The 17,215-nt window shown below is 37.1% G+C and overlaps 1 protein-coding gene across 2 annotated transcripts in view; it reads left to right on the top strand.

The window, feature by feature from the left end:
• The first annotated feature begins 521 nt into the window (after window positions 1-521).
• The window catches only part of SESN1 (sestrin 1), a 114,675-nt gene continuing 97,981 nt past the window's right edge, over window positions 522-17,215 (top strand). For both annotated transcript variants that reach the window (XM_082475287.1, XM_082475288.1), the window contains exon 1: window positions 522-1,224. In XM_082475287.1, the coding sequence (XP_082331413.1) occupies window positions 946-1,224 (279 nt within the window). In that variant the 5' untranslated portion in view covers window positions 522-945. The remainder of the gene's footprint in view (window positions 1,225-17,215) is intronic.

A 17,215-nucleotide genomic window follows, 5' to 3' on the forward strand; every position in this document is an offset into this window, starting at 1 on the left:
GCTTGGGCGGGGAACAGGGCGCAGGGGCGGGGGCGGCTCCTCGTTTGTGCCGGGCGGAGAAAGGGGAGGGGCTGGGGATGAGGACCCCATCTTCCCTCCCCGCTCCCGCCCTCTGGGCCGAGCCCCACCGATGGGGCTGGGCGAAGGGGCGGGTTCTGCGCCGCGGGCCCAGCCGCTCCACCAGCTTCGCGGCCCAGCCCCGCGCTCGGGGATTGCGGGGCCGCCCTGTGCCTGTCTGGCCTGGCGGGCGGTGGGCGAGGACGCAAGGATTGGAAAAGAAGCGGCGTCTGCCCGGGGAGTCCGGAACCGGCAGGCCGGAGACGCTTTCCCCCAACGCCGCCACCGAGACAGCGGCTGCACGAGGCTGCCGCACCCCCGGGAGCGCCAGGGTCCCTGGCCCCCGGGCCAGCAAGCCAGGGCTCTGCAAGCCTTCCCAGCCAGCGCCCGGCCGTGAGGGAGGAGCTGCGGAAGGCGGGGACTGGTGCCGGAGGAGGGGCGGGGTGGGAACGCTCCAGAGAACACCGTGGCTGCACAGACAAAAAACACCGAATGGCTGGTGAGCGTTCAGCTGTTACCAGCCTTTTTGGGCAGAGTACGGGTTTGACAGCTCCACAACGTGAGGATATCCGCTGACCCCGAGAGACGGAGGAGAACACTTTCCCGACACTGCCTGTCCAGCAAAGCCAGCGCTGTAAGGTTTCAACTTTCCAACTTTTTTTTCCAGTCTCTGACCAGAAGACTGCCCCTCCGGGCAGAAGGAGAGGGCGAGCTCTGTCTTGTAGATCGAAGACACTTCTGGCTCCAAATGTCACCCAGACGTATGTTTTCATGACGATTCGAGTTCTCTGATTTTATTCTTACATTTCTCGTTTTTAAAAATGCAAAGTGCTTTGGGGGACATGCTGAAAGGTAACTGAAGACAGCAAAGAAAAAACTCCAATTGTCATGGCTGAAGGAGAGAATGAAGTGAGATGGGATGGACTGTGCAGTAGAGATTCAACTACTAGAGAGACAGCACTGGAAAACATTAGGCAGATCATTGTGAGAAAAACCGAGTGTCTTCGTTTGGTGAAAGAGACACCTTATCGTCCAGCAGACGGCCTTTCAAATGCTGTTTCTTTGGATGGGTTGAATAAGCTTCTTGCTCATCTGCTTATGCTTTCTAAGAGGTGTCCCTTTAAAGATGTAAGAGAGAAAAGTGAGTTTATTCTGAAGAGCGTCCAGGTAAGAAATAGCATTTTAAGTACAACTGTTTATCTAGTAATGTGAAGTTTTACTTGCAGATATTCACTTTGTATTTGCTTCAAATAGGTTGTTATAATTTGAACCACTCAACATCTTAAATTTAGACTGTTTTGTAAAACATTGAATTTGGGGTTAAAATTGGACAAGGTGAACTAAAGTAAAAGTAATTTTCAATTACAACTAAACAAGTATTGTCTTTCTAGAGAGTTTTAGCAGAAATGCATCATTCCTCCATTGGGAGATTGGGATTGACATATATACACTAATATGTATAAAATAGATAACTAATAAAAACCTGCTGTATAAAAAAAAATTTAAAAAGAAATGCATTCCTCCTGGGCAAAATATGTGAAAATTACAGTTAATTACAAATAAATACTTACTTTTTCTTATATTCATTTTTATGTGTTGTTGGGAAGTGTAGCCAGTATGCTTTTCACATTGCTACAGTGTTCTCTGTGGAAAGTTTCACGTTTAAAACCCTCTAAATTGATAAAGATATTAAATGTTTCCTGGTCAGCTTGTTTGAGATAACTGGTGAAACAATTTCCTCTTGTTCTTAAAAACAAAGCAAAAAAACCGAGAATCTGTTCCCTAAATGCAACCTTTTTTTTCTGAAAGAATTATATAAAATAATAAAAGCCCATGTTATAAAGGAGCTGACATCTGCAGATTGAAAAATTGGATCCAGGTTGAGTGAATGGTAGACGGTTATGGTCAGTTACTTAACTAGCTTTCTCTGTGTTTGCCTAAGTTGTTTGATTCTTTTCTTTTTTACATGCATACCTATTTAAGTTGTGAGTGCAAAGGATAAAGGATGTTATAGTTTTCCTCCTGTTTGTACATATTCAATTTATCTTGTTTTATTAGAAGATTTATTAGAAGGTTTTTTTTAAGGGAAAGATGTTTAGATATTAAGAATTGTCAGAAATGGTCTTTAAGCTTATCAGTCTAAATTACTCAATCCACATGTGTTCAAAGTCATAGTATGAGAAGTTTTTTAAATTTATAATTTACTTGGGTATATATGTAAGCTAAGATGAACAGTTTTTCTATTCTGGTTTGAATTCAGTTTAAAGCAACAGAAAAATAATAATGTGTATAAAATGAAGACTCTAAGATCTCGGGATATTTCTTCTCACAAACACTGTGGAAACAATAGTTACAATTTATATTTATCCAGAGTTACTAGAGAGGAATTATTCTAATACTTGAAGTTTACCTCTTTAAGCATCAAAAGTTATTTCTCTATCTCTTAGTGTAGTGACTACAACAACCGTTTTTTTCATAATGGGGTCATCATTATGCACATCAAGTACATACTGTTGTACAGCTGAGGGTGGAATGTATATATAGGACTGTATGATCCATTTTGTTTGAATTTGTGTGTTCAATTTTTATAGCCTTTCTGTTCCTTCCCTTACTGTTGGTATACTTCACTTCAGTCTCTTCCTGAATCTTTTATTTTGCTACTTTTTTTTATATTAGAATGGGAAACCAGATAACCAATTTTGTTAAGAGTTAGATTGAAAACAGAAGTAATTAGGCTCTGGGGAGTACAGGGTCAAAGGACTAACATAATGGTAAGTAAAGTGGTACTGGTGTCAGACCTGGGCTCAGGTTCTCCTCCTTTATTAATATACTGCATACCCTTGAACGAGTTAACTTACTTGACCTCTCTTAAGCTTGGATTTCCATATCTATAAAATGGGAATAATAATACAGAGGTGTATTACTATAATAAATAATATAAATTATTATAAATGAGATGTAAAGTGCCCCATATGTAATGGATGTTGCTCTCCCCTTTCATAAAAGAAATACATGGACTATGTGATATGTATTTCAAGACTCATTCATCCTGCAAAAGGATTCAAGAATCTCTACTGTGAAGGTTTCCCATCAATTTATGCCTTCTTTCTCATCTCTGCATCTATTGCACATTATTCCAGCTACAATTCTAACAGGCACTTTACTTATATTGGGCTATAATCACATGTTTATGTGTCTATCTCCCCCAGGAGGGCTGCAAGTTCTCAAGAGTATTGACTGGGACCTGGAAGCTACTAAATAAATACTGTTTCTTAGTCTGAATAGATGAAGTTACTAGATTAGGGAGTTTTCATCCCTACATCATTCATTCATGCCTTCATTCAACAAATGTTACTTGAACCCCTACTGAATGCCATTCTAAGAACTGAGAATCAGTGGTAACAATTTTGACATTCTACTGAAGGGAGACAGACCATAAACAAATAAACAATATAATTTTAGATAGTAAAGGAAGACTTCCCTGAAGAGATGGCATTTAAGCAGAAATGAATAGATATTATCCAGGCAAAAATGAGATTTGTGAGGGGGACATTCCATATATAGGGAATAGTGTGTGTGAAGGCCTCATGGTAAGAGAGAGCAGGTGAATTTAGGAGTGGAAAGTAAGGCAGTGTGGTTGGAGCATACAGTTTGAGGAGAGTGTGAAAGTTTAAGTACATGCTCTGGAGTCAGACCTGAACTCTACAGCCTTAGGTAAATTACATAATCTCTCCTTGACTCAGTTTTCTCACCTGCAGAATGAGGATGATGCTAATAGTTCCTGCCTCACAATGAGAATAAAATGAAATAATGCTTACAAAGCATAGCACAGTGCCTAGCACATAAGAAACACCCATAAAGTTAGGAATTCTGTTTCTAGGCAGGATCCAGAGAACAGAGGATCTTGTGGGCCATGTTAGGAGTTGTAGACTTTATCCTAGGAACAACGGGAAGCCACTGAGGGGTGTTGAGCAAGATGGTGACATGATACATGGTGTATTAGAAGCATCACTTTGGAAGCAATTTGAAGAATGGATTTCAGGGGTCGAGAGTGAATGTGCAACAGTTAGGAGGTTGTTCACTAGTCCAAAGCAAAAATGGTGGAGTAAGATGTAGTGGGCAAAGTGGAAAAACGTGAATAGATTTGGGAGATAGCTAGGAGTTAGAAACCATGGGGTATATATTTAATTGGATATGGGAGATGAGGAAAATAAAATCAAGGATGGCTCTAAAGTTTCTAGCTTGAACTCCTTGGTGAATAATTAAGTCATTTCAGGAGACAAAAGAGTGGTAGAGGGTCACTTTAGGGGAATGATGAGTTCTGTTTTAGGCATGTTGAGATTAAGTTGCCTATGATAAATCTGATTAGAAATAGCTCTTAAAAGGATTTCTGCCCCTGCCACCACTGTTCTACTCCTGACATTGTTATCTCTCACTTTTCTCAACCACCTTTATATCCATCCTCCACATAATTGCAGAGCTATTTATCTAAAATAAAAAGCTGACCATGTTTCTCTCCTCCCTAAAATCCTTTAGGATAGAATCTAAACTTAAGTATGTTACTTAATGTCCAGCATCATGTGGCGTCCACTTAACGCTGCAGCCTCACTTCTCACACTCGAGCACCAGCCTCACAAGGGAAACAAAATAATGTAGTGCTCCGTAATGCCTTCTGTAATTCATTAGTAAGCAGCAAAAGCTGAACTGCATTTGCAATTCTTGCAGCTGTTCCTGAAGGGGCCCTTAATTGCTATAGGTCAGCTCAGAGGAGTATGGTCAGGGAGAGATGGTAGGGTGGTGGTAGGATGGATTCAACTCAGAATGGCTAAACATGTAAAAAATTGGCACATTGAGAGATAGCATTCTCTGTTTGTATTCCTGTTCTCAATTTATTGATTTCAAGTCAGCATACTTAACTCTGTTCAACACATTTTTGAGAACTATTCTGTGCCAGGCACTATAGTCAGGACTGGAAGATCAATTAGATTTGTTCCCTGTTTTAGAGGAAGGTCTTCTGTTCTCATAGGAGGTTTTAGTTGTGCTGTTTGTTTGTTTACACCCATAATACCTTTTGGATATGCTTGATTCCCTAAGCAAATGAATGGAGTGGCCCAATATACTATTATAGTCCACTGGTGACTGTTGTCTTTATGATACATGTAATTAAGGGGGAAAATGTGAGTATGTGTATATTCATCGAAACATTATGAGGAGTATCCAAAATAGCCAAGTACGTTTCTAAGAGTAGTCATTTGATCCTTTTCATTTCTATACCATGACAAAGGAAAACAAATTTTCTTATATGCCTGTCAGCAATTAACACTATCTGAAAGTAACTTGGCTTAAGGTAGAAAACTGAGACCAAGTAAGGAAGTATTTATCTTAAGTGGGATGGAGGAGACTTTTCATTTAGTGAAGTGATTGTTACCCCCCAGGGAGAAATGAAACTTTAGTTGTTGGGTATGGTGTACATTTATAGTTGTAGAGTTGCAGTTGGAGTATCTAGGTGGTATCCATTGGGTAATATATAGTTTGTAGGTTTAACAATAAGAGGTTAGTAAACCTCCTATTGTTCGCATAATGAGTCTGGAGGTTAGGCCATTTCAAGCCTGAAAGATTGATTCATTAGCTGAACTACGTTACCTTTTTGTCTTTTATCTTTTTGTTCTCCAGGCACCATGTGCAGTCATTGACCATTTGCAGCTAAGAGGAAAAGCGTTTTTTCCCATGCCTCTATCAGGGAAGAAAAGCTTTCCCCAGAAACCCTCCAGCAGACTTCTTCTCAGTTTCTGTTGACCAGTGTCACATGCCCTTTACTAAGCCAGTAACTGGCAAGGAAATTGGGCATTTCTATTTTTCGTTTGGATTAATCCACATTCAGCCCCTAAGAGCCAGGAGAGCCCCCATCATGTGAACAAAGATTTCTGTTGGTGAGGAAGAAGAGGGACAGAAGACAGGTTTAGTCAGAGGCTGCCAATAAAACTCATATCTAACTAGATAATATATTGCTTTAGTCTAGTTATAATTTAGATTCTATTAGGTTGGAAATGTAACTAATTTATAATGATGCTATAAAATATAACAGATTCGGAACATTCTAGAAGCAGATTTGGCCTTTTAAGATGATTGTTTTGTTTTTATTTCTATTTTACTGCCATGTCTAGTCAAAGACAAAAATTTAAGATAGTCCATCTCAAACATTCACTGCTGACTCTTAGGTATCACAGCAAATATGAAAGTCCTCTTTCAGTGTTTACACTGAGCTTCTCTCTTCCATATCCACTGTTTTTTGGCCTTCCTTATTTTATTGATACACTGAGAACTCAGTCCCTTTCCCTCAGAAAGCCTCCTGGCTTGCTTCTCTCCTCAGTACTTCCTCTTATTCCTATCTTTGACCACTTTCTTTCTTTGCTTTTGAGCTCAGAGGAGAATACTATTTACCCTCAGGTTGTCAGGGCTTCTTTGGAAGAAGAATGTAGAGAAATTGAAGGCAAATCTTTAACTTTTTTTTTTTTTCTAAATGGTTTGAAAACAAAGTAGAGAGCCTATGTTCTTTTTACTCACTGGCTTACAGGATGAATCATATCTACACTATCTACCCTCAGTGTCCTCTTCCTTTGTTCCGACTTTTAAGAAAGATTGAAACTAACACGGATACTCTTTTTTTTTAAGTTTTCAGATTTCAAATGTTTTATACCTGTTACAGTGCCCCAAATGGTCTCTAGCATGGAAACAAACAAATAAAAAACCAGAATGATCAATTTTTAAAATATTTTTCTAGTATTATTTTTGTTTATAAATGGGATGTAGTGTTTTGTAAGGAAATGGGATGTTAAACACTTGCCTATTAGATTTCAATTTAAGGTCATGGGTTGTTTATGTCAGGAGGACTCCCTGAAACAATAGTTTAGCTTAATTAGAATTATTTTCTTGTTTTTAATACTGTGTGCCCTTAAAGTGCTACACAGATCATTCTTGGAGTAAAAGAATTTGAAAATAGATGTGCTGTTCTCTTTGTTTTAGGGTTATATTTATTTTCCTTTTGTAAGCCATTAGAAATTTGCAGGATATCTTTTAACCAATTGAGTAGATAATAAACAGCCAACTTAAGGATTTGTTGAAACTTTGATGTGACAGAAGGTAGCTGTAGAATCTTCGGTTTGATGAAGGATTATTAATCACTTAGAACTTTGAAACAACGGGGCCCTATTTGGTGTTATGTCTTAATCATAAATAATTTCATATCTAAAAACAGACAGTGTTCATGAGTAGCAAATTAGCATGTACTGGAGGAACCAGAGGCATGGGGAAATTTTAGAATTTGTGGAAGGACAGGGGAGATGCTGGTGGAGGGAAGGTAGTACTTAAATTGCATAAAAGGATGAAAGTTATGCTGGATGTATATCAGCACCAAGCAAACCTCGCCACCAATTATAATCTCTTCTTTGTCACAGTTTCTCAAATCAGTCTATTTTTTTCACACCATGATAAAATATTTACTTTTTAATTGAAGTCAATAGAAAATAGGATTTACTTTGACCCAGCTTTTGTAGATCACATTTATTACATTAAGAGAGAAAGACCTTAATTGACCTTGATGATATGACCTACTACTTCAGTTACGCTGGCACAGTAAACTCAGGGGCATCTGAGGGTTCTTCAGAATATTTGATGATGGTATTACTAGGGGCAATGGGCAGACTGGAAGTTTAAGTCACACTATGGGAACATTATTTTATGCTTTGCTTTTTTTCCTGTTGGTTACTACACCAAGTTAAACTAATGTCAGTAAAGATACATTTACCATGACATTTGTGTATAGAAAAAAAGTCTTTCAAAAGATGCTTGTTTTTTACAAAATTGAGTTATTTGTAGTGAGGTGGATGGACCTAGAGTCTGTCATACAGAATGAAGTAAGTCAGAAAGAGAAAAACAAATACCGTATGCTAAACACATATATGGAATTTAAAAAAAAATGGTTCTGAAGAACCTAGGGGCTGGACAGGAATAAAGACGCAGACATAGAGAATGGACTTGAGGACACAGGGAGGGGGAAGGGTAAGCTGGACGAAGTGAGAGAGTGGCATGGACATATATACACTACCAAATGTAAAACAGATAGCTAGTGGGAAGCAGCCGCATAGCACAGGGAGATCAGCTCAGTGCTTAGTGACCACCTAGAGGGGTGGGATAGGGAGGGTGGGAGGGAGATGCAAGAGGGAGGAGATATGGGGATATATGTATACATATAGCTGATTCACTTTGTTATACAGCAGAAACTAACACAACACTGTAAAGATATTATACTCCAATAAAGATGTTAAAAAAATATTGCTCAAAAAAAAAAAGATGCTTGTTTTTTAAAAGAATGCTTTTTCACTGGAAATACTTAGGGAGTTTTTGTAGGATAGCTGTTAGGACCATTTATTGGATTTTCGCAATAGGCATTTTTATTGTTGAAAGCCTGTATACTGCTAGTAGACTGTCATCATTTGTGACATGTTTCAGTTTACATGAAAAAGACTCGTGAAATTTGGCAACACAAGAATTATGTCTTCTCATGTTCTTATCTCTTTTCTATAATTCCTTATAGAAAAATCTAATAAGATTGCAATGAAATATGGAATTACCTTAGAAAAATGAGATACTTTTAGTTTTATGCCTTCTTTAAATCTTACTCTGTTTTTAATTTTAAAAGGGAAAGGTCTTCATAAATTTCTAAAATATTACTTATATTATAAAGTTACCTTCAAACAACTTCCTAAGCTTTTAAACCATACTAAAGGAAAATAAAATTTATGATGTGAGTTTTGTTAGTTATATTACCCAAATCAACTTTCATATATACATATTCATTAAATGAATAGTATTAATGTTTTAACTTAAAAATTGTTTAAATTGACAAGATTTTATATATATATAATATATACATATATATATTTTATATATATATATATAAAATATACACATACATACATATACATATGCTTTCTTAAATAGCTAGGATAATTTGTCAATTCTATGTAAAGTCTAATTAGAATCTTAGTTTACCCCACTAAAAATGGGCATTTGCTGTTTTGACACTTCACTGTTTGACAAGCATTGCACAGTCGTCTTTAAACTTGACATGATTTCATTTTCTAGCAAGTTGGCAGGTGTTAGCTGTCTATAATTATAACTGAGTAATTTTTCAAATGCTATTCATAGCCTAAACACAGTAAGAAATTCTTCCAATCATGTGATAAAGGCCAAGCCTTGCAAAATAGTGGTAGAGTGATATGATCAGTGGTACTGAAGGACATGTTTAGAGAAGCCTTTCAAAAGTAAAAAGTGATTTAAATGATAGGGAGATGGGTTTTCTCACAAAATAAGATCTCTCAAAGTCACTGATAGTGATTACACCTCACCAAATTAAGGTGTGTCTATTTTTTCATCTAACAAGTCATGTATACATTGGCAGTCTTAAATTATAAAATATTAATCTATATTTATTCAGTTTTCTTGATGACAGAGATTCTGAGCATAAGAAATAATTGAAATTTTATTGAGGCAGTATAGATTTTACCACTGGACGCAGTGAATATTTCTTCTCATTTCATTCATGAGGTATTTACTGTGTACCTACTATATGCCAAGCGCTGTGCTTATCTATCTTTTGACATATCAAAGGAAAGGCTGTAAGCTTCTCTTAATTTTAATCATTATTCTACTTTAAAAACAAAAGAAGCTTTTGCTTTTTCTTGATTTTTTTTTTTCTTTCTAACCATCTATTTTAAATATACACAGTCTCACATTGACTAGAGAGATTACTTCAGAAGGGTTTAAAGATCTTGGATTTTCTTTACCAGCCATGAATAAATTAACCTCTGTAGTCTGTTTCCTCATCTGTGAATTGACATAATTTTAATATCTGCCTTGTGATGTGATTATAAAAATTAAAGGAGATCATATTGGTAAAGCATTTTGTAAACTTTGATATACTGTACAAATTTAATTATGAATAAACTTTTTGAGACTGTTTACTTGCTGTAATATGAGGATAATAATAATACCACTCTCACAGGGTAGTTTTGAGAATTAAGTGAACAGTAAAGTATGTAGAAGTGGGCCTGATACACAGTAAGTGCTCAGTAAATATTGGTGATGATGGTGATGAATATTGGTGATAATAAAGAAGATGGTGAACTTGATCTAGGTCTTTTAGCTAATGAGTCAAACTCCAAACTGGCATTACTTTAGGATTTTTCTGTTTAGAGTTTAGGATTTTTATGTATTGATTTATAATTGACTTTCATATATCCCACCCTTTGTATCCACATGTATTTACACCCCTAATTGCCTTTTGTACAGTAAATTTTAATATATTAGCATATTAATGCTATGTCCAACTTTACCAAAGGATGCTTCTAACCAACCACTGCCTCAGGGTAAGTGGTGGACTTACCCAGAATTTTGCCCCGTGGGTGATGGCAGATCTGTAGCATCCATCCCCTCCTTGGAGTTCAGCACCATTCTAGTTATGTCAGCGTGGCACCAGTAGGGAGGGGTTGCAGGCAGGCAGTTGCATGTGTCATCCAGGGGTCAAGTGTACATGGAGAGGTCCATTGCCAAGGCCTGTGCTTTAATACCTGGACAGCAATAAAGGAGAATGCTCAAACCATGGGCTTTAGAGTCAGTCAGACCTGGCTCTAAGTCCTACTCTGCCAAGCTTTGTGACCTTGGGCAAGTTATATAACCCGCTTAAGTCTCAGTTCCCTCACAGAGTTGTGAGGATTAAATGAGGTAACATGTGCAATGTTTACTGTAACTCAGTTAGCACTCAGTGAATATTAACTATTAGTATTCTGTTCTGCCCTCACAGTGCAATTGGGGGAGAGGAGATGGGAAGTTGAGCCCTCTGGCACCATATGCTCTTTAGGGTACCCCAAGTCTCTGGGCAACTGGGAAAGTTTTCACCTCCTTTCTAGGTCCCTTGGCCCTAGGGAATAGCATCCTAGAGGAAATAGCACCTCTAGGAACCAAAATAAGGGTTTTATAAACATTGTTTTAGCACTCTGGGAACCGGATTCCTCCCCTGATACAATGCTCGTCTATTATTCCACTTAGGAACATCTGACTTTCCAATGTATCTTCAGGGGTATAAAATGTAGAAAAGCAAATGATGACTTATATGCCAGTGCTGTCAGTAAGCAACTGAATCCTCTGTGCCTAGTCAATTCATGTCTGATACTTCAGGCAAATTTGCTGCAGAGACTGCTTGCCTTGACGGTCTGCTGAGGAGATTAAAGTTGTACTATCAATGTTCCTACTCTGCTTCCCCCAGTGGGAGCTTGACATATTAAGCAGAAAGTCCCAAAGACAGTCCTTTCACTCTGGCCGGATAACTGGCCTGGCCTAGACTGCTTGATATGATTTTAAGAACAAAGTAACTAAGCAAAGATTACATTGCCCAGAAGATACCCCAGAAGTAACAGGGCTTGAAGAGATTTTGTATCATGTTTGATTTCTTGAATTTGCTTCATTGGGCATGGCAGGTGTCTTTGGGGCTCCTCCTGAGCTCCCACGCCTGCCCCGCTTATAATCTGCCACACACTGGGACAAAGTTATCTTAAGTCATTTTCAGCAGTCTCTTAATCTTTCTAGTTTCGTAGAATGTGTATTTTTGAATGTAATAAGAATAGGCATTCTGTATGCGAAACCTAGTTCTTAACCCTTTTCATATATTCTTAACCCTTTTCATTTAATCTTCACCACAACACTGTAAGAGTAGGTATTATTATCCCCATTTTATGCATCAGGAAAAAAAATCAAGGCTCAGATAGGTTAAATAACTTGCCCAAGGTATCATAGCTCAGTAAGAAAAGGAGCCAGGTTTCAAACCCAGGCTGTGAGACTCCAGAGTCTATGCTTTTCATCATGATACTGCATTATCTGAATAAAAATTTAATATCTTCCCTATTTATGAAAATATATATTACTTTCTTTTCCAAATTATTTTTCCTTCAGGATGAAATGTAAAACTTTGGTTTCTAGGAGAAACCACATTCTCAGGTGTTATTAAATTGCATATCAAATTCTTATTTAAACCCTGACCCATCTTGAAATTGCATTTGAACTCTATTGAATCTTTGTGTTTCACTGTGGCATATAATTTTCATTATGTTGTCATTATAAATTTCAGCTGATTGCAAGAAGGTGCTAGACTGTGATCTTGGAAATATGATATATAAAAAGCCTATCTTTACATTAAGAGATTACCAAGTAAGATGATTTCTTTAGTGAACTGCCTAAAAGAAAATTTGGTATATGTCCATGAGTAATAGACTCAAGATTAGCTTTGAATGTTAAAAGAGCATTCTCCTAGCTAGTTCATTGTTGCCATGACAGTGCTGGCAGTGTGAGTGCTGTAGTAACTCCTTGCAATGATCTTATTTTAGACCCTAACGTTTGCAGTGCTGAACATCCCCTTCCCCGCCCCACAAGTAACTCTAGCGGAAAAGTACTGGTTTTATAACTGGCTTCTGGCTTTGTAGCTGAAAGACTGCACTATTGTGGGCTTAAAAAAAATAGTGTAGGAGTGTTGAGTATTTTTCTCGTGGATTATAAATGTTTGAAATTTCCCAAAATATTGTATTGCGTTACATGTCATACAGCAAGTTGTTTACAGCTAAAAAGAAAAGGGGCTTCTATTGTCTTTTTAAGAAGTCAAGCCCAGATTATATCATTACTTTGAGCTCTTATAGAAATCATTTTTCCATTTGTATGTTTCCCGTGCATACTTTAAAGTCTTTGGATTCTTTTATTTAGTTATTTGGAAAATTATCATAGGATCATAAAGGATTATGTTTAAATAGTGTAAAAGGTATTTTTTTCTTGTCCTTTCCATAGTTCAACATTTATCTGACCAAATTGGAACATTTTAATCTTGGTTTCTTAAATTACGAACTAAAGTTATAAAACAATTTTAAGAAATTACCCAATTTGAACTGTGTTAAACTAACATAATTGTTTAGACATTGTCAACTTTGTTGCCTATATGTTATAAATTAGATTTTAAAATATTTCACTGATATTTTCTAATTGTAAACCCCATTATAACTATACTGTTAAGCACAAAATATTTTCAAACTCATAATAGTAAGTGCCATTTTGTATACGTTTGCATACCATTTGTTAGGTCAGGTTTGGTATCTATGACATGTACACTAAAAATCTAGTATAGCATGATGAAAATAATAATTATGGAAATAAACCTTGTCAAAGAAGATGGAAAATCTAAATATTATACTTCTTTCATTAGTGACAACTACTAACAAACTACTAACAAATGATTACATTTGCTTTTTTTCCCTAAATACTGCATTAAAAGTTTAATTCATCTTATTTAGATGCTGAAGATTTAAACAAATCTTGCATGATTGGGCCTGTACTAAGTATTGGGGTATGGGTGTCTGGCAAGCCCTTTTCTTTCTTTTTTCATTTTAACGTATGAAAGTAAATTTCTAAACAAAAATTTCACTCCAAGCTAGAGTTGTGTTTGGCTCTTCCACCAAGCAATGAGTATTTTAATCTTCATTTTATTTTATTATGATTTTTTGTTCCCTTTAGTGCATTTTATTATTATAAATAAATCCTTAGTGGTAATTGTTCTGATTAAGAGGTGTCTAATTCCAATTTATACTGGTCTTCAATGGCTCCTTCTTTGAACTTGGAAGTAATTTTGTAGTAAAATGTGAAGAGTCAAACCTTGAGATAAATATTCTGTCATTTTAGTACTACATATTTGTATTAAATGCTTTTTATTGGTTGGAATGAAACTAAATTATAGTTCTTTTTCCTTTCTTAAAATAATAACAGGGTTATTGTTTTCTTTCCTGAACCCCACTATACCTCTAGCTGACCTCCCTCTCTATCTAAGGCTGGAATGGGAATACTTTTTTAAAGTAAGAATTCATTTAAAATCTTTCTTTGTGCCTAACACTGTTATGGCACTGTGAGAAATATAAAAAGAAGTGGAAAACAACCACTACCGTTAAGAGTTTTGCGATGATTTAGAGAAAAGCAATTAAGAACAAATCAAGACTTTCACTAAAAATGTTAAATTTTGTGGTAGTACGTTGACAATAGTGCAACTGTTAGTGGGAGTGTATGTACATAGTAATTCCACATCTAAGAACTCATCTGAAAAAAGATTTATGTATGATGATAATCTCTGTAGTGTTATTTATGATATAAATGTGTTTATATTATTATATATAAGTTGGTAATCTAAATATCCAATAACAAAATTATTAGTTAATTAAGTTATGGTGCATCTGTATAAAAGGACTATTATATAATTATTGAAAGTTGTTTTAAAATGTATAAGAAAAGAAAAAAATTATATATTTAAGTGGAAAAGCAACTTTTAAAATAGTAGGCCAAATATATATATTTTTTATAGAGAGGGGAAAATGTCAGGAAACCTGCTTGTACCAAAATAGTACCAAAACCCTGGTTCTCTTTTAAAGGTGGGATTATTGGAGATTTTAATTTTTCTTTTCATAATAATAATCATTAATAAATACTTAATTTTATTGAGTGCTCACCATATGCCAGGCTTTGTTATAAGCATTTGACATATAACATTGCAAGATTTCACGTGGGTTACAGGTTTTGAGGAAGCTATCTTCCCAAAACAAAACAAATATACAAATATGAATACACCCACTCACTCTGAAATTAGATTAAGTTTCTAATTTATTTAGCAAAGGAAACATGAACGTCTCAAAAGCTAGGCTCTCTCGTTGAGAAGAAGCACTTGCCAGCCTGTTTGGGTACTACTTTCCTTGGTCCTCAGTGCTCCTAAAGGTGGTGCAACTGCTGGTGACACTACCTGTGTCACACCAGATCTGCAAAACTCAATTCTTGCTATATTTTGCCTTTTTATATTTGACATTTACATTCACATTTTGGAAGAATTTTTACAAACTACCTGTGCACTTCCTTTGAAGGCCCATTTTACTGCAATATCTAGTTTTATACCTACAACCATTCTGTGACGTGAGTTTTACATTTTATAGATGAGGAAACAGAAAGATTAAGCAGCTTAACTCAAGTAGTGAATACCGAGAGTTAGGAAGCATGTCTGACTCTACGTCCTTAAGCACCAATCTGTTTTCCTATAGTCTTTTTGGTTTTGTTCGTGAGCACATATTATTTTTATATTGGAAGATGACTTAAAATCAATGTGGAAAAATTAAACGACATATAGAGTGTTACAATAATTCAGAGCGAGGAAAGATCAGAATGGGTTGGGTAATAAAGACAGCTTAGTGGAGCAAATAACTTTTAATGTAATAATTAACTTTTCTTCTTAGCTTATCTGTTTGTTTATATAAGTACACACTGCTTCTATCCCCAACATGCCCAAACCAAACCTCTTATTACTGGCTGTAACTAATGCTCTGTTGTTCTTTCCTGCAGACTAAGTTTTGGCCTCATTTTTGTTTCCTTTTTTGTGGCCTCCCCCTTTTTTTTCCTTTTGCTATCTGTCAGTGCATGTATGAACATGTAACTGTGACTTTTGTCAGAGCTCCTTCTCACTATACTGTTGGGCATTATAAATAAAACAACTCTAGCTTTGCAGTTTCCATGTGGTAATACCATCATAATTTAAAGATTAAGCTGGCTAAAAGAAGTTGCAAAAATTACATAAATTGTATTTAAAAACTCATTAAAAGGAAATAGAACTAAGATCTTGAATATTGTCTGATGAATTAACTTTACAGCATAAACTAGGGTTGATGTTCAGTCATTATGCACTGGCACAGCAATACTTGTTAAAATACTAAAGTATTTTCATACCAGTTGGTAAATAGTAAACTCCAAAAAGCAATAAAACTAATAATACATAGTCAGGATGGGTGGCTTATCTTAGAAACCACACATGCGCTTAGATTCCAAATAGGTCTGGTCGCTGAAGCATGGAGCTAGGAAGTTTGCTCAGATTATTATTTATTTCAGATGTTGACAGTACAAAAGCCCTTGGGTGGGAGAGAGAGACCAGGCAGGTGAACTGAGGAGAACCTAACCTGTAAACTCACAAAAGAAGTGCCCAGCTGTGCCAGGGGCACAAGAAGGGTCCAGGCCTTGGTGGTGACTGGGGAGGCTGCCAAAAGCCAGTGACAGAGATTCTCAGGGTATGGCCTCTCAAGTGGGCTCAAGCAGCTTTTCTTTGTTTAACAACTGAATTAGTTATCTGTTGCTTCATAACAAATTTGGTGGCTTAAAGCAATACACATTTATTATCTCACAATTTCTGTGGGTCAGGAATCTGGCTGTAGTTTAGCTAGGACCTCTGCTTCAGGGTCTCCCACGAGCCTGCAGTTAATGTGTCATCCAGGGCTGTGGTCTCATCTGAAGGCTCAAGTGGGGAAGAATGTGTTTTGAAGTTCACACGGTTGTTGGAAGGATTCAGTTCCTTGAGAGCTGTTGGATTGAGAACTTCAATTCCTTTCTGGTAGTTGACTGGCAGCTCTTGCTGTTCCTTGCCATGTGAGCCTCTCCACTTGCTTCTTCAGAGAGAGCACCTGAGAAGAGACAGAGACAAGATACCAGCAAAAGAATGCTAGCATGACAGAAGTCAGTCTTTTATAACCAAATGTTGGATGAGACATGCCATCAGTTCTGCCTTAGTCTGTTCATTAGAAGAATATAACACAATGAGAGTGAGTACCAGAAGATAGGGCAGGGATCCTTGGGAGCCATTTTAAAGCAGCCTACCCCAACAGCTTATGTCCTGAAACTAGGTGCTGGGAAGAATGGGCCTCCCTGCCTACTATGAAGAGAGTTGTGATTTAGGTTATATGCCCAGGAACCTAATTAATGTCTGGAAGAGAGTGCAGTCCAGCAAGTGACAGTATGAGCCCAGGCTCTGCCCCCCTTCCCAGCCTTGCAACCAGTCTCCAGATAAAGGAGCCTCACCCCAGCCTGGCCAGTAGTTGCCCTCCCCAGGGCCCTGCTGCCTCACTGATTGGAGGCCACCAAGGTTCAGTTGGAGAGGCCCACCCACCTCCCTCTAGCAGCTTCTGCCAAAATAAATGGCAGAAGCTTCTTTGGTCTTTTTTCCCTCCATCTTCCCCCATGACTCTTCTGACCCTATTATTCCTGTGTGATC

The sequence above is a fragment of the Balaenoptera physalus genome (genome assembly GCF_965194825.1).
Source record: "Balaenoptera physalus genome assembly, chromosome: 9".
Lineage (NCBI taxonomy): Eukaryota > Metazoa > Chordata > Mammalia > Artiodactyla > Balaenopteridae > Balaenoptera > Balaenoptera physalus.